Source organism: Hippocampus zosterae, chromosome 9 (genome assembly GCF_025434085.1).
Source record: "Hippocampus zosterae strain Florida chromosome 9, ASM2543408v3, whole genome shotgun sequence".
In the NCBI taxonomy this organism is placed as follows: Eukaryota; Metazoa; Chordata; class Actinopteri; order Syngnathiformes; family Syngnathidae; genus Hippocampus; species Hippocampus zosterae.
Window position 1 is genome coordinate 25,853,097 of NC_067459.1, and position 23,745 is coordinate 25,876,841.

At 53.2% G+C, this 23,745-nt stretch overlaps 4 protein-coding genes across 6 annotated transcripts; 3 read left to right on the plus strand and 1 right to left on the minus strand.

The window, feature by feature from the left end:
- Positions 1-87: 87 nt before the first annotated feature.
- Positions 88-5,366, plus strand: LOC127607988 (SRSF protein kinase 3-like). The gene is made up of 15 exons (XM_052076786.1): positions 88-249; positions 1,120-1,328; positions 1,409-1,517; positions 1,617-1,704; positions 1,775-1,862; positions 1,937-2,043; positions 2,116-2,275; positions 2,365-2,390; positions 2,462-2,518; positions 2,603-2,918; positions 3,311-3,411; positions 3,666-3,773; positions 3,885-3,954; positions 4,063-4,155; positions 4,575-5,366. The coding sequence occupies exons 1-15, from the start codon at positions 167-169 to the stop codon at positions 4,757-4,759; spliced, it is 1,800 nt and encodes a 599-aa protein (XP_051932746.1). The 5' UTR covers positions 88-166; the 3' UTR covers positions 4,760-5,366.
- Positions 5,166-7,946, plus strand: comtb (catechol-O-methyltransferase b). The gene is made up of 6 exons (XM_052076784.1): positions 5,166-5,218; positions 6,061-6,229; positions 6,799-6,916; positions 7,209-7,402; positions 7,471-7,602; positions 7,679-7,946. The coding sequence occupies exons 1-6, from the start codon at positions 5,166-5,168 to the stop codon at positions 7,856-7,858; spliced, it is 846 nt and encodes a 281-aa protein (XP_051932744.1). The 3' UTR covers positions 7,859-7,946.
- A 1,759-nt stretch (positions 7,947-9,705) lies between these two features.
- grm6b (glutamate receptor, metabotropic 6b) lies at positions 9,706-19,983 on the plus strand. Of its 3 annotated transcripts, none has more exons than XR_007964174.1 (11): positions 9,706-11,550; positions 13,049-13,265; positions 13,454-13,589; positions 13,761-13,915; positions 14,077-14,217; positions 14,297-14,497; positions 14,569-14,708; positions 15,255-15,878; positions 15,959-16,270; positions 18,178-19,097; positions 19,816-19,983. XR_007964174.1 is itself a non-coding variant. In XM_052076762.1 (11 exons), the coding sequence occupies exons 2-11, from the start codon at positions 11,047-11,049 to the stop codon at positions 18,415-18,417; spliced, it is 2,670 nt and encodes an 889-aa protein (XP_051932722.1). In that variant the 5' UTR covers positions 9,706-10,129; positions 10,989-11,046; the 3' UTR covers positions 18,418-19,408. The 3 variants fall into 3 exon arrangements, 2 of the variants coding, with proteins under 2 accessions (XP_051932722.1, XP_051932723.1); XM_052076762.1 differs by lacking the exon at positions 19,816-19,983 and having other exon boundaries at positions 9,706-10,129; positions 10,989-11,550; positions 18,178-19,408; XM_052076763.1 differs by lacking the exon at positions 19,816-19,983 and having other exon boundaries at positions 13,827-13,915; positions 18,178-19,408.
- On the minus strand, positions 19,974-23,725 carry traip (TRAF-interacting protein). The gene is made up of 15 exons (XM_052076782.1): positions 23,194-23,725; positions 23,049-23,106; positions 22,891-22,974; positions 22,780-22,819; positions 22,570-22,697; positions 22,385-22,479; positions 22,181-22,294; positions 21,991-22,078; positions 21,839-21,928; positions 21,676-21,764; positions 21,420-21,575; positions 21,305-21,350; positions 21,138-21,242; positions 20,980-21,030; positions 19,974-20,413 (listed from the first exon to the last, which is right to left on the minus strand). Exons 1-15 carry the CDS (start codon positions 23,289-23,291, stop codon positions 20,306-20,308), a joined length of 1,350 nt encoding a protein of 449 aa, XP_051932742.1. The 5' UTR covers positions 23,292-23,725; the 3' UTR covers positions 19,974-20,305.
- Between the last annotated feature and the right edge of the window lie 20 nt (positions 23,726-23,745).

Below are 23,745 nucleotides of genomic sequence, written 5' to 3' on the forward strand. Positions count from 1 at the left end.
GGAAATCCATTTGGATGGAGCCTCAACAAGTTGCTTTTGTTAGCACGAGCGACATCTTGCGGCGGCGTCGGAGGCGTCGCAGGCCGTGCCGGAAGACGTCAAGTGCCTTGGCTATTCCTGGCCACGGCGTGTTGGCACTCCCACCAGAGAGAGACGGGCAGAGCACATGAAGCTGACCCACGGCGAAGGGCTGACCTGGTGCAAATTCCTTCTCACGGATGTATTAGAAGGGAATCTCTCAGACAACGGGTAAGTAGCTTCCTCCTATCATTTCATTGAGTCAGAAGGAATAGGATCACGGTGCCACTTACTCGGCTAGAATAAGTTTAGCAAAACTTTCAACAACCTAATGCCCCCCCTCCTCCCTGACAGCGTATGGACTGAGCAATCTGTTCCGCACGTCAGGTCTATTCTCCACGCTTGTCTGCCGAGTATCCTTTTGTAAACAACCCAAAGTCACTAGTGGTCTGAAACATGACATGCAACAGTGGGAAGGGGTTGGTTTCGCTCCGGGGTTTCAATTGCGATTTGTCCGGCTAAAAATATACACGAGCATTCGTTGAATGGCTCCTCGGAAATGTCACGACAACACGCGGCGACACAAACAAGTTAGCTCCAGGAACAAAACATTCTGAGACACGTAACGCCTCACATTACTAATCTAAAAGAATCAACTCGGTTGTCATTGAAAAAGTTGAAAATCCCTTCAGTCTTTGACGGCCTCGGGGAATATCAGCGATTCGAGGGGGAGGTCGTCGTCGTGCTACATCGATGTCACCGTCCGCAGCAAAGCGAGGGAAGGAAATTGCTCGCTTCCTCCACCTGCAGCGCGAGTGCAACAAATAAAAAGAGAAAAGCAGGGGCCCTAAAAGTGACCCCTGTGGAAGCCCACGAGACAGCGGCTCAGAGCGGGACTGGGACAGAGTCCGCCCAGCGTCCCCGCGTCCGTCTCCCAGAAAGAAAAAGGTGACGAATGAAACAATTACTGAGCCCTTGATAAGTCTTTGCGCGCTTATCGCGGAGCGGGAGAAAGAAAGGTGCGCTTCGGCGGCTCGCCGAGAATGCCGATAAGGCGTGTTTGAGCGCTCACCGAGCGATGCCGTCTTCTGAACTCGGCAGGCTCCCGTTAAAAATGTCCTCAAGCTACGGCGCCGTTCTCTCGGCCCTGGTCTCCGCCGCCTCCTGCGATGGGCCTCCCCGACCGAGCGTCCTTTCCGGCCCCGAGCCCCGGGCCCCGACCCCGGCTCCTCCGGTCCGACCGCGTCTTGCCCCGCCCGAGCCCGCGGGCTCATGCCACCAAGAGGAGAACCCGGCAGACTACGGCTTAGGTGGAGAGCGCGCCGACGCCGAAGCGCCGCTACCTTGGCCGGACCTTTGATTTGGATTGACGAGACGTGTTGTGTTGCAGGCGGTTATTATCCTGTAGAAATCGGAGAGATTTTGGAGAAGCGATACCAGGTGGTGAAAAAGCTGGGATGGGGTCACTTTTCCACCGTATGGCTCTGCTGGGACATGGTGTGAGTATGGACTTCCCCCCAGGCTAGCCAAATGGATGAACGGGTCAAATCTTTGCATTGAATGCTTTTCTTTTGTTTTCTTTGTTTCTTTAAATGCAGGAGAAGGCGTTTTGTGGCTCTCAAGGTGGTGAAGAGCGCTCGCATGTACACGGAGACGGCAAAGGATGAGATCAAACTTCTGAAATGTGTCCGTGAGCTCACGCGCCGCATCGCTTGGCTCGATCTTTGCCGCAGTTGGGCGTCTTTTGGGCCAGCAGGTGAGGGACAGAGACCCCAGAGACCCCAACCGTGAGAACATCGTGCACCTCATCGATGACTTCCGCATGGCCGGAGTGAACGGAGAGCGTATCCTACCTCTAGCCGCTACGTAAACGGAAGCGACGGTACGCGCTCCCCCCGAGTCCTTAATTGCTCCCCAGACGTGTGCGTGGTCCTGGAGGTGCTGGGCCAGCAGCTCCTCAGGTGGATCATCAAATCCGACTACGCCGGCCTTCCGCTCCCTTGTGTCAAAAGCATCGTCAGACAGGTCGGGCCACTTTCTCCACATTTGCAAAATGCCTTTCCGGAAGACGTCTCTGCGTCTCCGTCCGCTACGCAGGTTCTGCGGGGTTTGGAATACTTGCACACAAAGTGCAAGATCATCCACGCCGACATCAAGCCCGAGAACATCCTCCTGCGGGTGGACGACGCTTACGTTCGCAAACTGGCGGCCGGCACCAAACTGCGGCGAGCGCCAGAGCCCCCCGCCGACGAGCCGAGTGAGTGACGGCGCTCTCAAAAGCTGGCTGCCGCCCACGGGAATTTCTTGATGTCTTGCTCACGTCACCTTTTCTGTTATCCTCTGCAGATAGCTCCATGGCCAAACCGAAAAAGGTTTTTGGACGTCGGCAACCGATGTGCCGTCGCGCGACTCGCCAATTGAGATGTCTTTCCAATCTTCTCAGGGTTTGTCCAACTTAATGGCGAGGCTGACCGGCGCCTTCCACAACATTGGGAATAGGGTACGCCTTAGGCTGCGCTTTTCAATAGCGCAAAAGCGCTGCAAATGATCTCTTGCGACTGCCTGACGTGTGTTTCCCGCGCAGTCGAGCGACTCGCACCTCAAACGACTGACGTGGACGCCGAGGAAGCGGCGAGCCAAGGCGACGGCGTCCGACTCCGGCCCAAATCAAGCCAACGACGCCCTTGCGGATGTTACCGGCGCCAATGGCGCCACCTGTCAATCGTGGCTTGCGACTTCTGACGTGGCATCAAGGAGGCGGACCTTGCTGGTGTCCGACAGGCCGGACTCTCCCGGGCTGGGTCACCGAGGCTTCACCTCTTCGTTGCCGGACATCGCCAAAGAAGCGTCCGCATCTCCGTTTTTACACCAGACGCCAGACACGCAATGCTCCCCTCACGGTCAGTCTTTGAAAGTCTTGAAAAGAGGATTTCGGTCACGTGATCGAGGACGTGGGGGGGGGGGGGGGACACCAAATTCAACAAGACGATGACGGCGAATGAATGACGCTCCCCTGGCGCAGATCCTGAGCAAGTGCGATATCTGCCCAGGGCCACAAGGGGGCGTATTTTCATTGCATTGCACTGCACTTGCCTGTGTGAAGATGGCGTTGAACGAGACGTATGTGACGTGAGTTTTGGCGTTTCAGTTTGAAGTAGTGGTAAATTAACAGAGCAGGCCTGTGGGGTAGGGGGGGGGGGCGTAACCCCACAAGCACAAAGTTCTACAACATGAATCCAAAACAAGAAGACAGTGGTCCTCTCAAGGTCATGACTTCATTTCTTTCTTTCAGAAGGCATCGGTGAGTGTGAGGGGCCGCTTGACCTGCTGCTGCCACACAATGCGGACAAGCTGTTCATTAAGATCGCTGACCTGGGCAATGCTTGCTGGGTGGTGAGTGGCACAACAACCAGAGAAAAAACACGTCGGATGTTTTGGCGATATCCCGCATCATAAGTTGATCGGGATGGCCTTTAATCACAAAGCAGGCTGGACGGTCTTCACAGTCCCATAGTTGACGAGGTTTTGGCAACCACCCTTGGTTGAAAATCCCTAGCGGGCCAAGGAAAACCACCCACACACACACACACACACACAAATGAAGAAGGAACCTTGAAAATGTTGTTTTTGGGCGGTCTCTTGTGCAGTCCAAGCACTTTACGGAGGACATCCAGACTTGTCAGTACCGCTCCGTGGAGGTCTTGATCGGAGCCGACTACGGCACCCCGGCTGACATCTGGAGCACCGCCTGCGTGGTGAGAAGGGCGCCGCGCCCCCAACGTTTCACAGTCAAATGCCGCGCATGGACGTGACCGGAGGGCCCCCCCCCCCCCGACATGGGCGTGTCTTTTTGGGTGGACTTGCAGGCTTTTGAGCTCGCCACCGGGGACTATCTGTTTGACCCTCAGCCTGGGACCACCTTCTCCCGCGAAGAAGGTCCGATGTCGTTTGCTTGGAAATAATCGGGATTGCACTGGTCATACGAATGGAATGGTGCGTATCAAAGGCTCATACTTGAAGTTGTTCTTTTGCTTGTCGTTTTAGATCACATTGCGCACATTATCGAGTTGCTGGGACCTCTTCCATCCAAGTTTGCCCTCTCGGGGAAAAAATCACAAAGATTCTTCAACCAAAACGGTACAGTACAGCATCTCGGCATCCGCTCATGAGCGACAGCGCCAGCTGTGCAAAGGTGAAAGGGCATCAGTCCGATGCCAATTTTTGTGATGTCGAAAAGGGAAGAGCCCAGCGGCGTTGGCGGAGCGGGCTACAGCTGTTGCCTTGTTGTCCTATCGTTTGTGATGGCTTTCCGGGCCATCCCCGTCTTTTGCCGTGTTGATTTCCTCGCTCAATTGCTTTGGGGCCTGTTTGTACACTGGCCGATCTCCACTTGTAGATGCGCCCTCTTTCTCTTTTCTAACTTGCCCAACGTTGACTTCATTTTCTTTCTTTCTTTCTTTGAGTTGCTCGGTCACGCGCGCACACACACCGCGCTTGAGTATTTCACCGTCCCGATGGCGGCTGAACTAACGACCGGGTTGTCGACTCCCATCCAGGGCAACTGAGGCGCATCTCAAAGCTGAAGCCGTGGAGCTTGTCGGAAATTCTGCTGGACAAGTACCGGTGGCCGCGGGACCAAGCGGCGCAGTTCAGCTCCTTCCTGTCCACCATGTTGCATCTTCAGCCCCACAAACGAGCCACGGCGGCTCAATGTCTGAAACACCCATGGCTCGCCAGCTAACTCGTCCGCGAGCTAACTCTCGGTGTGCTGTGCTGCCAGCGTGGTTTGCAATGTTTGCGTCTTTGCGGCGGTCCTTCCGGATGTGGACGGAAGGACCCAACTCAAGTTTGTTTTCGATGACTTAAAAAGGCCTTTGTGGTTTGAGTGTGACAGAAGACCGCCTGTGCGCTTGCGCCTCCGACCGGCTGGCATTTTGTATCCAAAGCAAGCGACGCCGCTCGCCAAATAAATCTGTTTGTGCTGAGGATGAGGAGGAGGAGCTGCTCAGTGTGAGTTTGTGCGCGGGCCAAGCAACACGCTGCGATACGGTCTTAGCCGCATTCCTTGCTTGCTCCCAGTAAGCCGCGCTCAGAGAGGCGAGCGCGTGGAAGCGAGGCGGGCGCGCATCAAATGTGAAAGCGGGTGGATGTGGACATCTGTCAGCGCAAACGACTTCTGCGGGCCGTTCCATTCCCACGCGTGAGTATGGCGACCTGTTGGCTTCAACGTCGAGAGTTTTGCCTTTGTGAGAGAGTCGACGTCGTGGCCGGCTTGATTACTGCTCCAACGCTGGCTCCTGTCAGACTGTTTAGTCGTTTGCGTGTCAAAATAAAGACATTTTTAAAAAGCCACAGCACCTGTAGTGACGATTTCTGTTCTGTACTTGGGGGTCCTTTCGGTGTACGTTGGCATGTTTCAAGCCACCCCCTTATGTTTCTTCTATTTTCTTTATTTTGTTGGCACATGACAAGGAGGCGGTGTGCGCAAGTAAAGGTCAAAGTCCTCGTCGTCGGCCTTTTGGCGACACGGCTCCTAACCCGCAGCCGGTTGCCACGCAACCCCGAAGCGCTTATCAAAAGGAATGGGGCTCAACCGCGGCTGCTCTTTCACGGTTGGCGTAGCGGCCGTTGCCCGCCACGTCTGCGCTACCTTCTCCCAAAAGGAGCCAAGCACGGGCTTGGCATTTTGCTTGCTCGCCCACACCCCAACGTCGAATCGACGCCCTTTTGTCCAGGTTGACATCCTGTCCCGCCGCTTGTTAAAACCGCAGCCACTCTTTTCTTATTGCAGTTGATAGGAAAGGATATCGGTGTGCGCGGCAGAATGATATTGAGGGGAGACGAGAGCATCGGCGCATGGTAAGCACCCATCTCATTAGCCCGGCACAAAGGGAGCGCCGGGGCTTAAGGAGATACGAGAGCTTCCTTTGATCTCAATGCCGTGTGATCGCAGCGCGCCCGTGTCATTGAGCTCCTATGCAGTCTAACGCAGTCTGGAGCTTGCCAAAATGACCGTTTGTCCTTTCTCCTTGTCGGCTGTAGGATGCGGTGGGTCGTCGCTTACGCCACCGGCGGAGCGCTGCTCCTCTACACTCTGTATAAATGGCTGATCCCCGGCGCCGTGCGGTATCACGGAGGTCTGGCGCTCATTTGGCACAGTGTCATCGCTGAGTGGATACTGGACACGCTGACGCGGTCCACACGTCCTCAGGTGGGACTTCACTCCTATGCTAACACCGACCGCTGTGTCGTCCTCCAAATGGAGAAGACCACCAACCGGACTCTTCTGGTTGTTGTCCCAGAGGAACTTTGATGCACAGAGAAGACAGCTTTCCCCTGAGCGTGGTGTCACGTTTTAAAAAATGTCGGCTTTTAGTTCGCCCGGCTGCTTCCTGTCACACGTACCTGCTCAATCAGTGGCTGCTTGATTCGCCCAATCCGATATATTGAATATCCGTGCATTGCTCTCCCTCTACTTGACAGCTAAGACACGAATACCTTGATTTGTCCCACGACGGAGAAATGTGCACAAAATGGAAAGAAGCAATAAATACGATAAAAGGACGAAAAGCAACTCCTATGGGGAGGGAAGCGCTGCCGCTCGGGGGGCGCCATCTTGAAAAAGCAAAAAATGCAATTGTTTTATTGTTTGTTTGGTTTTCTTTTTTTTTTAGGAGGGGCGGGGGGGATAGCGACCTTCGTTGAAGTACGTCGGTCCATTACTCTATTCGATTACGATTCGATCGTAACTGTCCGTAATGTGTTTGGATTCCCTTTCAGAGGCTCTTGGCCGCAGTACATAAAAAGGCCACAAGAGGGAACCCTCGCAGCGTGGTCAAAGCCATCGATGAATTCTGCAACCAAAACGAGTGGGCCATGAATGTCGGCAACGAGAAAGGTACCGAGTGCTAAAAATGCCCACACTCTGTCATTAAGTAGAAGTAAATATACTGCCTTAAAAAAAATCCAAAGACAATGGTCAAACTTTATTATACTTTATATAACGATATAACTTCTCCTCTTCTAAAGTAAAAAGTCATCAGAAAAGACATCATTGAGTAAAGACACTTGAAAAGGCAACTTGCGTAGAACCAGTGAAATATCGAGATACTTTCTACTGCCGGTGGCTGTTTACATGCATATGTGCAAGCGCTCTCTCATGTAATTTTTTAAAAACACGTTTGCCATAGGTGAAATTCTTGACCGCGTGGTGTCTGAGACCAATCCGCGTTGTGTGCTGGAGCTGGGCACCTACTGTGGCTACTCCGCAGTTCGCATCGCCGCTTTGCTGCCGCCTCACGCGCAACTCATCACACTTGAATTCAATCCCGACAATGCCGCCGTCGCTCGGCAAGTCATCGCATGGGCAGGCGTTGGCGACAAGGTAAAAGCGTCTGCTTTCAACGCCACCGAAAAGAGCAGTTGGAGTCGCGCGTGCGTTTCTTTGGGCAGGTGCGCTTAGTCCAAGGAGAATCCGGCGAGTGGATCCCCAAGCTGAAGGAGCACTTTGGAGTCCAAACATTTGACTTGGTTTTCTTGGACCACTGGAAGAATCGTTACCTTCTCGACACCAAGCTGATGGAGGCAGGTCATTTTCTCACCGTGGCGTTTTGACGTCGGCACCGCGCGCGTGACATGGACTTTGACCCCGTTTCATCAGGAGTGCGGCCTCCTCAGGAAAGGGAGCGTCCTCCTGGCCGATAACGTCGTCTGCCCCGGCGCGCCAGACTACCTGGAGTACATCCGGACCAGCCCGCGGTACAAAAGCCAGTATTTCAAATCTCACCTGGAGTATACAAAAGCGGAGGATGGCCTGGAGAAGTCGGTCTTCTTGGGGTAGTTTGCGACACGTTCTTACGGGCATTGCGGGGGCAAGTTTGTGCCGTCGGGGACATCCAATGCCGGAATAGGCCAGAAACAACCGATCATCTAAACATGTCAATTGGTATGAATGCAAGTCTCAATAGAGGAAGAGTAGCCGTCTCCCTCGTCGGACTATTGCTCTTGATCAGCGCTTTGCCCGTGTGCTTTGTTACAGTGATGGCACGATGATACCTCAAGGAGTGCATTGACCCACTTCACAAACTGTGTCAGCACTGTATTGACACCGTGTTGGTCACCCCATAGCGACCCCTGCAGTAGTTATACAATCATTGCAGGGAAAGACATTCCTTGTTTGTGTAAATGCTAAACCGAGTTGGGATGTAAAATACAGCAAATATGAGTTACAATTTTTAACTTAGGTCGAATATTTTGCTTAAATCACGTGAGATGAAAGACAAAGAAGTGATTAGTTTAGAATATTTATTGAGGAACAAAAGTGTTTGGAGCGTCTCTGCTCCCAGGCGATTTCTCCTCTTGGACACCAGCTGCCCAGCCTGAGAAAATACTCTTTCACGTGGTTCAGATGACGACGGTGAACAGTTTGCGTCCTTATCAAGGCACTTTAGAGCAGGCAGCACATTCAAACCATTCAGTTCCCGCATTGGTCACGTGAGTCTTTCTTCACGCAATACACGCAGCGATACGAGCTTTCACTCTTGAGCTCTCGTCCCATCACTACTTTGTTATCTCCCGTTTGTGCTTCGTGCTTCGAGTCGCCCTCCTCGTCACAGTCATTCGGGTTTGTGAGCATTTGTTTAGTCTCGCTATTGTACTTGGCTTCGTTTATCGTACGCACCTCGATTCGTATTAGGATGTTTTGGAGAATCATTCCATCCTTGTGATTGGCAAGCGCTTTGTGTTGTCGCTCGGTTTTTCTGGCTCCCGCTTTTGCCGGCACCTTTTGTCGCTTTTCCTTAATAAACCCTTTGTCATCGCCATTTATCTGAGTCTGCGTTTGTGGGATCCACGCGCCATTCGGTCCGCGATCAGACCACAACCTGTCACCTCCACTGCTAATAATTTAATTACCTTCCCACCCAGGGGTGCAGCTAAATATTTTTCAGCGAGGTGGCCAGGGTGCCAGAAGGGCTCTCTGCGGCCACCCAGTGGGATGGTTTAAAAAAAAAAAATATCCTCAAATGGGGCAGAGGGTTCAATGGCTGCTCTTCTCAGATTTCCGAATGAAACTTGTGGCTTTTGGCCACCTTGATGTGGTCTGAGCGGCTTTCGATGTTATGTGAGGGCCGGGCCACGCTTGTCTCCAGGGCCTGTTTTGGATGTCTCCCTCCTCCAGCGCACCGGATGCAATCGATCAGTTCATCGGCAAGCTCCTCAGGAAGCCCCTCGCAATCCTGTTCATTCTGAATCAGGTATATTGGAGGGAAGGGGGGGGGGGGGCGGGCGTTGAAAGCGTGCAGGACAGAGGCCCTTGAGGTCCGGATTTGCCCACCCCCTGGTTAAATGGACTTTCTGCCCCCAAATTGTCAGAGTGCCCGACGCATCTCCAAGACGCTCCTGTTGCGGCCAAAGCGTCAAGCTCGGTCCTCCATAGCAGGACATTTTTGTGGTGGGGGTGCAGCGCAGCCTGAATAGACTCGCTTCTTTTGCCATTCGCTGGCCGAAAGAAAGAGCGCATGAATCACATCACTCATCTAATCGCTCAAAGTAACCCGGGTGCCCATCACGGCGGGGGCGGAGAGAGTTCTGCATTTGGTTCGGCTAGGGGCGGGGGCAAAAAAAAAAAAAAAAGAAAGTGGTCTAGTCCACCTCGTGGCTTCTTGATGATAATCCCAATCTGTGGCCATTAGCGCGCGCAGAGACCGAGCGAGTGCGGGAGGAGGGAGGAGCACCCGGGCACAGATGAGCGCGCAAGGAAAAGAAGCGGCCAGAGCAGCCGAGAGCTTTTAAGGGATTTGCCGCTCATTTGGAGAATCTCACTGCTAGGAGATTGCACGCCCCCCCCCCCCCTCGCCCCTCTCAACTCCTGCCCCACACTTTTCCTCGGCTCTGCCTAAAGGCTGAAGAGTCATTTGGGGTCTGCTGGATCACCATTAAGCGTTTTTCGGTCTTGTCACTTAGGGGGAGTGAAATGATCAAGGATCTATTTCAGGTGTGCGCAGGAGAGCCTTGCCTCTGAAATCCAGTCCCGCCTTCAAGCCAATATGGCTACGAGCACCTGCGAGGGATAAAATCCACCCTGGTCCAGAAGGTGGTGAAGAATGTGCAGGTGAGTGGCGCGCCCGTGACCCCCCCCCAACGCTTCCCCTCCGGCATCGCTCTGCATATGTGCTGCAAAGGTGTCACACGAGTGTTTGACTGCTGTGTTGCATACCGCCGAGTGGATGGATCGTCTTATGAAGCACATCGCGCTGGCGAGCAAAGTGCATTTGATGCAGCCGAAAACGTTGTTGCGCTCCTAAACTAGAAATAGGATTTGAAAACAAATTTCGGACCTCGGGTCTACGCTCTTTCTGTTTTGTAAATCGTTGACCGCCGCGCGCTCTTCTGCATGGTATACTTGCTGGATGCAAGCTGCGTGTGTTTCAGATACCGTATGGGGACAATTCTGCTTAGGGGCTAGCGCGTTCATAAAGCACGCTCCGCACCCATTTCAAGCATTCAACGATGGTGAAATGAGACAAACTAATAAAGTCGCACGTCGGCGGCGCGCAGAGCTGCTGTCCAACTCGCCCGCGAGTGTCGTTGGGCACACGAAAGAGAGTCAGAGCCTCGTTTGCCAATCAATCGCATTCAATGTCCAAAGGTACAACCTTTGCTTTTATTGTGGTGTCAAACCGCAGTCGGTATTTGTCAGGAAAGACATCGAAATGAAACATGTTTCCTACATGATTGACCTCTGTCGATGGAGAGAAAAACTGGAGAGAACCCCCCCCCCCTGATGTTGCCACTTTATCAAGTTTTGGATCTCAGCAGCCTGCATCAGTGAAACTAGTCAAAAATTGATCGAGTCGCGCATTGGAAAAGTGCACCAAAAAAAACAAACCAAATGTGAGATGATGAGATGATGAGATGATGGCTGGGCCTTCAAGTGTGTGTGTGCGCGTGCGTGTGTCTGAGCCCCACAGGCGTGAAAGGTAGAAGGGCGGGCGCGGCGCCTCAAGTCCCTCTCCGCCGGCCGGCGTCATGACGTCCCGTCACGGCAGCTGGCTGGGGAAATGGTCCCGAGTGCTATGGCTGCTGTGGCTGGGCACCCTTCCGGCTTCGCGGGCCCAACGGGGCATCCAGCCCCAATCTCTGAAAATCGAGGGGGACATCACCCTGGGGGGGCTGTTCCCCGTCCACTCCCGAGGCCCGGCGGGGGTGCCCTGCGGAGACGTCAAAAGGGAGAAGGGAATCCACCGTTTGGAAGCCATGCTGTACGCCCTGGACCAGATCAACGGCGACCCGGACCTGCTGCCCAACATCACGCTGGGAGCCCGGATCCTGGACACCTGCTCCAGGGACACCTACGCCTTGGAGCAGTCGCTGACTTTTGTCCAAGCCCTCATTCAAAAGGACACGTCGGACGTGCGCTGCTCCAACGGGGAGCCTCCCATCCTCCCCAAACCGGAGAGGGTGGTGGGCGTCATCGGGGCCTCCGGCAGCTCCGTGTCCATCATGGTGGCCAACGTGCTTCGCCTCTTCTCGGTAAGCCCCTATCCGCCACCGCTCCTCTCGAGGCGCCGTTTCGGAAGCTGGACGCTTCCGTCCGTCTGCGGCAGGGACGGGCCGCACGGCGGCTCTTTTCAATCCGGCCTTCGGGAGGACGGCCGGAACCCGGACACCGCTTTGAGCTCCGGTCGCGGTTCGTCACGTGCCTTTTGGTGAACGTTTCAAAGGAGCCGCGGCTGAGAGGCATGAAAGAGCCTGAAAGCCATATTTTGACTCCTTGCCGGGTCGGGGGCGGGGGGCACTTGCATTCTTTATGAGCAGGTTGCTCCCCGGGAGCGGCATCGCGGGCAGATGTTAACTACAGAATTATAGATGGCAACCTCCGCTAAGCCCCTCTCAGCAGCTCTCAGGACCCCGGGCTGAAAATAGAGCGCCGGGCCAGAGCATGACATGGCTTCCGAGATAACGATTTAGCTAAATGCCGTCTTTCTGCCGACTGTCCATATGCGCCGCCCTCTGGACAGGCTCGCGTCCGCCGACGCCGTCCGCTCAACATCTGCTCTCGCGCCGCTCACGTCGTTGCCGTCGTACGGCACAGTGACATTGCTCCGTCTTCCAAAAGAGCCGCGCCACGCTTTGATTTTCTTACATAAATGAAAACCGTTTCCAGGTGCTGGGAAGAAAAATGGGCCTTTTAATTGCTCGCCTTCCATAAGGTGTGCAATGAAGCAACCGAGACCATCTTTTGTTAGCTGCCTATTTGGGACTACTGAGTCATTGTAGAAATCAATTTCATGAACTGATTATAATCACGACCATTTTGAGAGCACCGTCGCAGAGTGGTGGCGGTGTTTCAGACGCAGACACACCGGGGGGGGTCCGAACCCTCTGAAAGGACGGCGTGGAACTGGGAGTCCATATTGTCGTTAGGCCAAAGTGCCACCGTGCTTGAAGAATATTTGATTGGGAAGACCAGCCCGCGTGGAAGCGCTTTGGATTCAAGTCCACTTGAAATGAAAACTGCACTCCAGAATTAAATAGATTGTATGGCTTATATGTGAGAAAAGCGAACCTTTCCCCCCCCGTCCCTCTGCGCTTCACGTAATTTGACTAAAACCCCTCTAATCCTTCCAGATAATCTGCGAAATGGTTCTCTTCTTCTCCCTTCTCTAGCCCTTGCGTCTACCTTTCTCTCTTTCTGTCTGCCGAGGGTGCGCCGTTAAGCTCGGCATGAGCCGGGTCGCCCGCGAAACCATCCGCATAAGCGATGTCATCGAAGACGTCACACGCCTCCGAATTAATCTTCTCGTCTATTTTCCCCTTCAAACAAACGCTTTGACGGCCGTGTTTCTGACCGTTTGTAGTTGACCGCGACGCCGCAGAGCCACGACAAAGCGGTGTAAAATATGCATCGAGAGAAGAAGGGTGGTTCTAAAACGGAACCCTTGTGGTATCCCTTTGAAAAGGAGGTGATCGGCCCTTCTTTTAGCTTCCGTTTTTCATGGCCATGAATCAATTTGCGGTGTGCTTTCAGATCCCCCAAATCAGCTACGCCTCCACTGCGCCGGAGCTGAGCGATAATAGTCGATACGAGTTCTTCTCCCGTGTGGTACCTCCTGATTCTTACCAGGCCCAGGCCATGGTGGACATCGTGAAAGCCATGGGCTGGAACTACGTCTCGACACTCGCGTCAGAAGGCAACTATGGAGAGAGCGGAGTTGATGCTTTCCTCCAAATATCCAGAGAAGCAGGTTTTTCTCTTTGTTTTTCACGATACTTGACATACATACTGTATATATATTTATACTGAGACAGAGACATAGAGAGAGAACATTTGGTAAGCTGTACGGCGATGAGGCCATGAAACAGCCAAGCGGTGAAAGGCATGACATGATGCAGCGGCAGAGTGATTCTTACATGTTGTACGTGTGCGCCCCAGGGGGGCTGTGCATCGCACAGTCCATCAGAATCCCTCGAGAGCCCAGACCCGGGGAGTTCGAAAAGATCATCAAGAGACTGATGGAGACGTCCAACGCTCGCGGGGTCATCATCTTTGCCAACGAGGACGACATCAAGTGAGCGGATGCTCGTTTCGCCAGCATGGACGTTCACGGGTTTTTGCATTTTGAGGAAAGGATACGGCCATTTGGCAAAGACTCCCGCGCGGCGTCGCACGCGATTGCTTTTCATCCGTCCTATAAAGCCGGGAGCGGCTGAGAAATGGCTTGCTCTCCGTTTCCTTCCAGGCGAGTGTTGCAAGCCGCGAAGAAGGCCAATCTGACCGGCCACTTTCTGTTTGTTGGCTCCGACAGCTGGGGGGCCAAGAACTCCCCCATCCAAGACCAGGAGGAGGTGGCGGAGGGCGCCGTCACCATCTTGCCCAAAAGAGCCTCGATTGACGGTAGGCGCGACGGAGCAATCCGATATCGAGCGGCGCTAAAACTCAAAGGTGGTCCGACGGATGTGACCGCAGACGCCTCAGAGTTGGCATCCGTCGTCCTTTGTCATGTCGTGAAATATCCCGTACTGTCGTGTCTTGTCAATTTTGCAAAAACCATCCAGGATTCGACCAGTACTTCACGTCCAGATCTCTGGAAAACAACAGGAGAAACATTTGGTTCGCCGAATTTTGGGAGGACGACTTCAAGTGCAAACTAACGCGGCCCGGCGTCAAAGATGAGGCCGACAGAAGAAAATGTACAGGTAAATTGGACCGTCCCGGAGAGGCCGAAGAACGGAAATCTCCTTTTCCTCACGCGCCGCATCCGCGCCGCCGCCCTAGGTGAGGAAAGGATCAGTCGAGACTCCCAGTACGAACAGGAGGGCAAGGTGCAGTTTGTCATCGACGCGGTGTACGCCATGGCGCACGCCTTACACAGCATGCACGGCGACCTGTGTCCCGGCTCCGTGGGCGTTTGCGACAAGATGGACCCCGTGGAGGGGCGGATGCTGCTCCAATACATTCGCTCCGTCAATTTCAACGGTACGACTTTAACCTTGACTTTTCGCTGGAGTCGGTCCAATCGGGTCTTTGTACATCTTTCCATCCAACAGGAAGCGCGGGAACGGGCGTGATGTTCAACGAGAACGGCGACGCGCCCGGCCGATATGACATCTTCCAGTACCAGCTTTCCAACGTCAGCAACCCCGGCTACAAAGACATCGGCCAATGGACCAACCACCTCCGACTCGACGTGAATCTTTGCTTTTATTCCGAGACGCGACCGATTCGCCCGCGCGCAGCAGGAATCGCCTCCATCGACAATGAACGGTTCTAGTTTGGATCAGTCCCAAAATGTCATGGATGACCACGCATACAGTATCGATGTCGGCGTGGCGCTACGAGGACTCGACGGGCATTTGTCCTCCGTGAGTTACGGCGGGAAGCGCCGCAGAGACGATCGGTAGGGCAATCGCGCAAGGTCGCGGCGGCAGTTCGGTCCGTCGTGACGGAGGCCTTTCCTCGATTTTGCGGGGTGAAATCTGCCCGTTACGACCAAGTCAAAGATGGACTTTGAAATTTGAACGCGGTAGCGGTGAAAACGTCGTTCGACCGGAGCGCTTTTTCAGCCTCTCAAAGTCGGTGACGTCTTTCTGCCAAAACGAAACGGCCGTCTCGCGCCTCTACCGGACAACCCGAACGACGGTTTCCGCCTTCCGGGGAGCCGAGAGTTGCCGACCGGGAGCGCGGTCACTGGCGTCCGGCGGGGGCGCCGCGGTAACCCTACCTTGTCTCCTAGCCGGAGGAGATGCGGTGGTCGGGCGGCGAGCGCAAGATCCCCGATTCGGTGTGCAGCTTCCCGTGCGAGCCCGGCGAGAGGAAGAAGATGGTGAAGGGCGTCCCCTGCTGCTGGCACTGCGAGCTCTGCGACGGCTACCAGTACCTCCTGGACGAGTTCAGCTGCGACGTGTGCCCGTTCGACATGAGACCACTGAGGAACCGCAGCGGGTGCCGGCCCACGCCCATCGTCAAGCTGGAGTGGAGTTCCCCCTGGGCCGTCATCCCCGTCTTCCTGGCCATCCTGGGCATCCTGGCCACCACCGGCGTGATCGGCACCTTCGTCCGCTTCAACGACACGCCCATCGTCCGAGCCTCCGGCAGGGAGCTGAGCTACGTGCTGCTGACGGGCATCTTCCTCATCTACCTGATCACCTTCCTCATGATCGCCGAGCCCAGCGTGGCGGTCTGCGCCTTGCGCAGGCTGCTCCTGGGCCTCGGGATGTGCATCACCTACGCCGCCATGCTGACCAAAACCAACCGCATCTACCGCATCTTTGAGCAGGGCAAGAAATCGGTCACGCCTCCAAAGTTCATCAGCCCCACCTCTCAGCTCGTCATCACCTTCGTTCTGATCTCGGTGCAGGTAGCCGAGGCGTCGGTCGCCCCGACCGCCGCGGGGGGTTGTGGGGCGACTCGGAACTCACGACGGCGCCTTCTCTCCAGGTCCTCGGCGTGTTCGTTTGGTTCGGCGCGGCGCCACCTCACGCCATCATCGACTACGAGGAGCAGAAGCCTCCCAATCCCGAGTTTGCCCGGGGGGTCCTCAAGTGCGACATGTCCGATCTGTCCCTCATCCTGTGTCTGAGCTACAGCATCGTCCTGATGATCACCTGCACGGTGTACGCCGTCAAGAGCAGAGGAGTTCCCGAGACCTTCAACGAGGCCAAGCCCATCGGCTTCACCATGTACACCACCTGCATCATCTGGCTGGCCTTTGTGCCCATCTTCTTCGGCACCGCGCAGTCCACCGAGAAGGTACCCGCCCGGCGTCCTCGCTCGCTCTTCCGGCCGACCCGCTTCACGGCTCCGAGACAAATTACGGGGCAGCGGAAGCAGACTCCGAATCTGAAAAGCTTCACCTTTCAGGTTCAAAAAGCGCGCAGACGTCCGCCTTCGTTTTGGGAGACGGCCGAGAACGGCGCAGCGTCGCTTGCGTACACTTAGCAAAGCACGCCGTGGAAAAAATGAGAAACTGCTTTTTTGCGATGCGTGTAAGTGACACGCTGATGTGAGGATTGCCCAATTTCAATGACCATCTGAGAAAACGGGTAACTTGAGCACGTTCGTCGGTTCATTTTCACCCCCCCCCAAAAAAATGACTGATAAAAGTCTCCTTCTCGCACTTATCGAAGACCGAACCCCGATACAGCAGCTGTTGCGGTTGTGAGGAAAATGGAAACGACAGCACGCACAAACGCGGGCCGTGGCGTGAGATCCTTCAAACCGTCCGGCCTCCTCTTCCTGAGAGGCGGTGTTCCTTTGACCTCGCGGGCAGAGAAAACATGTGACAAAAGCCGACATGCTTTGACCGATAGACGTATTGGAAAGCAGTGAAGCCTCAACGATCGCAGCCTGCGGTGCTCTCCAAATCTTTTCACCTCGTCTACATGGGAACAAAGGGACACGTGAAAGGGAGCGCAGAAAGAAACTAGGTCGGCCCAACTGAGAGATGGACGCCACCCCTCTGGATTCACAAGGCATTCAATAAATCATCAGTCAAAAAAGCTTCTAAATATAGACCCGGGTATGTCTCCCACCGACATGTTACGGGGTCACGCGCTCTTCCGCTCGCTCCGTATTCATCTACGGAGGCGCCACTCACCATTTCCAAGGCGCTGCCGTCGGCTTTGCCTGGAGCGCATGAAGCCAAATCCATACGGTTCCTTTCAGAGAGCGGGTGGAGGTGGGCTGTGTGTGGGTGGGCGGGGGTGGGGGGGCTTTTGCGCGAGACTGGGCCGATCAACAATACGCTGAATGAATATTAAAAGCAGAGATACTGCTGAAGACGTGCGTACGATTTCTGACTTATTCATGCCGCAAAGAGAGCTTATTGATGGCACGTGTGTGTTGTTTTATTGATAAACGGTGCAGCTTGCTTGAATACGGAGTTCATCATCCGTCGGCGTCAAGTCAAATTTCATGAATGGCGTTGACTTGAATTTGCGTCGTCAAAAAGCCCATTCATTGCCTTTGCGGAATACTCCACGTACGCGGCTCATAAATCCCTCGTGGAGTCGAGGGCGGCGGGGGCACCGGGGCCACTTTTGCTTTGGGATATAAACTAGCCAAGCCGGCATTGGGACTTGGGATGACATGTGCGGTGGGTGTGCTCAACCGTTATTTGCAACTGTCGATGACGCGGTAGACTGGGGTCTCGAATTCACATGGAAAGCTATCAAAATGTACTTTGGCCATTCGAATCGGCAAACGGATCAGGATGTGAGCACCGGTTGTTCGAAGGCGGGAAAATCTGTGGACCATCAACAATGAACCCTGCACAACTCTCCGAATATTCGATGCACTTTGTGCTCACAACCAACCGCGTAATGTCATTCACTTTGGTTGGGGGTGAGGGTGGGGGTAATGGTTAGGTTTAGGTTTAGGCCTAGTTTTGTTCTTTGGGTTAGGGGTTAGGATGAGGATGAGGGTGAGGATCACTAACCCCTTGCCCTCACCCTAATCCCCAAATTCTAACCCCTAACCTCACCCCAAATCCTAACACTAACCCTAAACCTAGCTACAAACCTAAACCTAAGCCCCGAACCCTAACCCCAAACCCGAATCCTAAACCTAACTGCCAACATCATCTTAACCCCGTTACGCTAACCCCCTATCTAGTAGCGCGTGCGCACATTTTTGATCCGCCTCCCTGCCGTTTGCAGATGTTTATCCAGACCACCACTCTGACCGTGTCCATGAGCCTGAGTGCCACGGTGTCGCTGGGCATGCTGTACATCCCCAAAGTCTACGTGATCATCTTCCATCCGGAGCAGAACGTCCAGAAGCGAAAGCGCAGCTTCAAAGCCGTGGCGCAGGCGGCCACCGTTTCTACGCACCTCTCGCAGAAATCTAACGACAAACAGAACGGCGAGTCCAAGGTTGAGCCGGACAGATCGCAGTAAAGGAGACTCAAATGAGACAATCGTGACATCACAAGCGCCCTTACTGACATGATTGACGCAACGGAGGACAAACGAGCGTCGATCTGACCGGTGTTCTTCCTCTTGCTTTTTCGCGATGGCACCAGCAATGTCCCTGGATTTCTGTCTTCTACATCGGGGGTGCCCAACCGCCGGGCCGCGGACCGGTACCGGTCCTCGGGGCGTTTGGTATCCGGCCGCACAATAAGAACCTACATTAATTCCGTCCCATTTATTTTGAAAGACGACAGATGTTTTATTTTGAAAAATTACCGCATTCTCCGTTACATCCGGCCACTTCACTTGACACACGTCAAACCATGCTTCTCCGTCACGTGACCGATTACGCTAATAACAAAACACCTGAGATTGCTAAATGATTAAAATGAACCGCTGGAGATCGCAAATGACGGCGGCCTCAAAACTCTGCCGGTGTTCTGGATTCAAGTTATGGCTGAACACTCTGAGATGGCCACAATAGCACTGTTGCCACTTCCGACATGCTACCTGTGTTGAGGCGGCGATGGGGGGTTTTGTGCAGCGACGGCGACTAAATCGACATGAAGCACACACTTCAGGTGTCATTGTCTCCTTTTACCCCGAGATGGGACCGCCCGCCTGCAGAAAATCAAGCTCGGCGCTCGCACTGATTCAGCATTGTGGTGAGTTGAGATTTTCATGCACTTTGAATTTATGTTGTATCGTATTTTGAAGGCATTAAGACCGGAGCGATCAGTGTTGCGGCCAAATTGGACGCTCCTCGTGTTTTTCTCGCTCCCCCCGTGTTCATGCAGCTCTTAGCGTATTATTTTGTAGTATTTATCCACCACATCTTAAATGCCGGTCCGTGAAAAAAAAATTGTCTGACATAAACCGGTCCGTGGGGCAAAAAAGGTCGGGGACCCCTGGTCTACATAACTCGCGCGGACTGAAGCACAAAAAGACATTGAGGAGCTCACCTTGATGAAAATGATCAAACGAAAAGAAACGCCGATTTTGTGCCCCGACACAAAGACGTGGTTGGATAACTCCTTGCCAAGGAACCGTAGCGCAGCAGTCCCATGCTTGATTTGAGCGTCTGGCTTTTTTTTTTTTGTTCACTCCTCACAGAGTTCCAAGTGATTTGGCTTTTGGGTGACATTTCAAAGGGTCTTCATTTTTTCCGGAGAGGGAAATTAGGTTCGTCTTGCATAACGACAACACTAAGCAAGAGGATCAACTAGTCCTCTCCACATGTTTGAGATTTATATTATTGAAGCCTTAAAGGGGGTTGCGCTGAAAGCTGTGTGGAAAATGCTCCGCACGTTCGTCATTGAACATTGGGAGGACACCAAGGCAATGTTGTCGGTTTGCTGGTTTTTTTTAACTCTCTCCCATCAGCCACACGGCGTCTTGTCAAAATGGTGAACAAGTCGTTCAAGTTGACCACTCCACGCACAACTTCAGCATCCCAATGGTTTAAAAAAAAAAGCTTCCAGCGCCCCCTGCAGGAGAACGAACCCGTGAGGTACGGCCAAGAGCGCACACACACACGGACGTTAATAAAAGTATTGTTTATTATTGACGTTGGTCTCCAGCTTATGGGGACACCTCCATTGGTAAAACATAAATGACACTACGGCACCGAAGATTTGAAATAAGAGCTCAAATGACAACGTTTCACTATGTTAACTGAAACAACGCATGAGCAGGGCACATGCGTTCGCCGAGACGGTCACTCGCACACAAAAAAGTTTGGAGCGTTTCCTCGCACACAAAACCCCAAATTTGCTTTCACGAAAACATGGCTAACAAAAGTGGTTGGCCACCTCCCGGCACGCTTCGGAAGGTGGGGAAACGCCACGCGAAGTGCAGTTCACGTTCCGCGCCGTCACTCCAGGAAGCTATCCAGCGTCAGGCGCGGTCCCGGCTTCAACGTTGGCCTGCTCACCTTTTTTCTTCTGGCTTTTATGAGCGGGCGAATCTCTGCCAACGGAGACTGTGCAGGAGGCTGGGGTTAAGGGACACTGACTGCCAGCCACTTGATGCTGCTCATGACATTTAACAAGGAGTCCTTTTCCCCTAGCGTTGCCATTTGAAGATGGAGGAAGTAAAAAAAAACCACAAAAAAGTCATGTTGCTAATGTGAAGCAGGGCATTTGATTACATTAGCACGATTGCAAATTGTGGCATGCTGCAGCGAGCTATGCGGATGGACTTTGTGGTTCTCGTTAAAATCTGTCCAAATGTCGCAAATTGTCTTCACTTTTAATAACATGGACATGTTGCAAGCATTTTCGTTCAAGCCAAAAGAATTGCCCAAAAGCCAAACCATCTTCCTTGACTTGTGATTTCAAAACGGGCCCGTTGCCTTGATGTATCCATGTGACAACGTGAGACAATGATGCACTTCTCTGGTTTCAGAGTCGGAAATGCTCGCCAAGGGAAACCTGCAATCCCGCCTCCCCCATTTTTAATGGCGTGACACCCCCGTCACAGAAGTTAAAAGTGGGTTGCTTTTTGGAGACGGCTTAAAGATGACAAAGGCGGCCCCAAAAAGGATACAGGCTGGATAAATTTGGTTCGTCCTCCGAAGCCGTCATAACCGCTTTTCACCTGAAATGAGAAGCATTTCAATTTAGGTCATGATGGAAATTTTTTTTTCTTTTTTTCTAAACGACGGCATTGAAAGACATTCAAAAGAAAAGGCTGCGTTGACATACAGCCCCGAGCTTCCTTTGAGGGTCCAGCATGCTGCCAAAGGTCTTCTTTCTGAAAAGCAGCGAGTTCCTCAAAAAAGGATCCGTGGCTGCATCCTCCTCTCGGGCCTAAGAGACGAAACTCACTTGAGATTCGGAAGCAGACCTGGCCAAGCGCTACTTCAACGTACCTTGCTTAACGCGGAGGCCCTCTCATCGCGTGCGGAAACTAATGACCTGACAACATTTCGGCAATTAGTTGCTGTGGAGTTCAAGACCAAACAAGGACGAGCACAAGATGCATACGGTTGAGGGTCGAAGCGCATCTTCTTGCTTGGCGTCTTTCCCGGCCTCTTGGCCGCGTCATCTGGCGTCGTGACGTCATAGGTCAAGTTGAGATCAATCTCGTCGCCATCAACAGGCGGGTGGAGGCGAGGCGGTTTCAGCTCAATGGGAGCCGGGCTGAACGGGGAGCCGGGAAGAGCCGGATGAGCGCAAATCCTTCAAATTGAAAGCAAAGCGGCCGGCTGGCCACGGGCGCGCCGCGGGGAACGTACGCTACCTCTCAAAGACGAGCCGGCCGAGCGCCTCATTTGTCCTTGTTGGGGTGCTCAGAGATTTCTGAAGAAACTCCACTTTCTTCTTCAAACTCTACGGGACGAAACGGACGCGGGCAAATTCATCGGACAGCCGAGTGCCGAGGCGATTGCGTCGGCGCGCCTTACCGCTATCTCTCGGTCTGCGCCGGTGAGATCCTTTTGCAGGGACTTCATGTCCTCTTTCGTTTGATTGACTTCCAGCGAGGCTTTTTGCATCTGAACGACACGCACGGAATGAGCGCGGCGACCCAAACCACGCTCGCAATTCTTGACGTCACCTTGCAGTTGGAGGCGAGCACTTCTCGCCGCAGTTTCTCGCACGTGTCGTTGGAAGACTTCAAGGTTGCCTTTAAATTGTCATACTCTCTAAAACGTTAAAAAAAAAAGTCAATATTCATGAGTTGTAACGGAGCCAAAGTTTCAGTTGAAGAAGCCCGAGAATGATCAAAGTCTCTCAGTCCTGCTTACTTTTTGAGGGAGATGCAGTAGATCGAGAGCTGCTCCACAGCCGTCTGACTCACACCCATGTCCGTAATCATGGACTCCACCTCGGCTCGTTGGCCCTGTAACAAAACGCCCATGCTGGAGACGCACCAGCAGTGGAAGAACAGACATTTGTGGACCAAAGAAGGTAGCAGAGCAATTACTGAGACCGAGTTTGAGCGCAGTTACTTTTCAAAGGTTTTTATTTTGGTCCTCAGCCTACGGGCCTCGTCCTTGGCAGCTTGAACATCGTCACGTTGCGCCTCCAGGTAAGTCATTTGTTTCTGCGAGATCAGATGAAAAGCAAAATGTGCCGTGCGGGACAGACTCGGTCAAATAACCCTGGTTTCCCTGAGCACAAACGGATTGCGTACCTTGAGAGCAGAACACAGCGCGTCCTTCTCGAAAATCTCTTTCCGCATGCTGTCCAAGTCTCTCCTCTGCTTGTCCACAGAGTCCTTCAAATCATCCACGGTTTTCTGTTTGTCCCGACAGTCTCTCTCTAGAAAATACCAAACATCTTTTTCATTAACTGGGAATCATTGTGTCACTGAAATCATCATTGTTTTTTTTTTTAAGCTTACCTTTCAAACTTAAAAGGGCCCGTAGCCTCTGAAGCTCATTCTAAGAGATGAAGCACACCGTGACTAGAGCACAAACTCAACGCTTTAGTAGACGGACCTCTTGAAGTGTACCTCCAAGCTTTCTGGATCTACTGGACGCGCTTCCTCTGAGCCGATGTCAAAGAAGAGCTTGTGGATAATGTGCCGAGTGCTGGCCTACGTAGAGAGGACAACGTTGTGTAAGGCAAGGTCAACAAGTGCGAGCAAGTGGCGCGTTGATTCGAAATGACCTGCTTCCGACACTGGGGGCATGTTCTTGTCGGCGCCGTTTTAAACCACCGAAGGAGGCTAGTGGGTGAGGGAAACGAAACAAACGACACAATGAAAAGGAATTCGTGTACAGTACTCCGTTGTAATTCAATTAGACGAGGTTACCAGTCACTGTGGAAAGTGTGTCCGCAGTTGATAGCGGCGACATCCTTGGAATGATCGAATAAATCGCAGCAAATTATGCAGAATGCGCGTATAGGCATCTTAATTCCCGGAGGATCGCCCTGTTATGAAGGCAGGAACACACGCGCGCGCATTTCGATCACAAATGACTTGGCATTCATCTGGTTAAGCGTGAGATAAACACCGTTGTTAGCTAACACCAAGGATTAGCCTCAGCGGAGTGCTTGATCAGTGGTCGCCATACCTACCAAAAACGGCACGTTGGCTTACTGCGTGATCCGTTGGAATCGACGCATCCCTTGGATTATCGTTAATGTGTCGTTTGAGTCCATGTATGCAGTGTCTCGATTAAAATGCAGCTTGCTACGGCGAGTTTCGACTCTGCTGGTCACTCGCCGCCATACGTTCAAATACAAAATTAGCCCCGCCCATTATGGTGCGTTCACGGCCCAGGCTCCTCAACCCCTTTTCATAAATTGTCGAGTTTTTAACTGACGCGTTATACAGAGACAATATTTTACGGTATTTTTCCAT

Excerpts from the sequence above, each read along its gene's own strand:
- comtb (XM_052076784.1), top strand. The coding sequence starts at position 5,166 with ATGTGGACATCTGTCAGCGCAAACGACTTCTGCGGGCCGTTCCATTCC. Across the intron at positions 7,403-7,470 it reads GGGCAGGCGTTGGCGACAAG|GTGCGCTTAGTCCAAGGAGA; the intron begins GTAAAAGCGTCT and ends TTCTTTGGGCAG. Across the intron at positions 7,603-7,678 it reads TCGACACCAAGCTGATGGAG|GAGTGCGGCCTCCTCAGGAA; the intron begins GCAGGTCATTTT and ends CCGTTTCATCAG.
- LOC127607988 (XM_052076786.1), top strand. The coding sequence starts at position 167 with ATGAAGCTGACCCACGGCGAAGGGCTGACCTGGTGCAAATTCCTTCTC. Across the intron at positions 1,518-1,616 it reads TGGCTCTGCTGGGACATGGT|GAGAAGGCGTTTTGTGGCTC; the intron begins GTGAGTATGGAC and ends CTTTAAATGCAG. Across the intron at positions 2,276-2,364 it reads GCCCCCCGCCGACGAGCCGA|ATAGCTCCATGGCCAAACCG; the intron begins GTGAGTGACGGC and ends TATCCTCTGCAG.
- grm6b (XM_052076762.1), top strand. The coding sequence starts at position 11,047 with ATGACGTCCCGTCACGGCAGCTGGCTGGGGAAATGGTCCCGAGTGCTA. Across the intron at positions 13,266-13,453 it reads CCAAATATCCAGAGAAGCAG|GGGGGCTGTGCATCGCACAG; the intron begins GTTTTTCTCTTT and ends TGTGCGCCCCAG. Across the intron at positions 14,709-15,254 it reads CCAACCACCTCCGACTCGAC|CCGGAGGAGATGCGGTGGTC; the intron begins GTGAATCTTTGC and ends CTTGTCTCCTAG.
- traip (XM_052076782.1), bottom strand. The coding sequence starts at position 23,291 with ATGCCTATACGCGCATTCTGCATAATTTGCTGCGATTTATTCGATCAT. Across the intron at positions 22,079-22,180 it reads TACTGCATCTCCCTCAAAAA|AGAGTATGACAATTTAAAGG; the intron begins GTAAGCAGGACT and ends TTAACGTTTTAG. Across the intron at positions 21,576-21,675 it reads GGCCGGCTCGTCTTTGAGAG|CCCGGCTCCCATTGAGCTGA; the intron begins GTAGCGTACGTT and ends CTCCCCGTTCAG.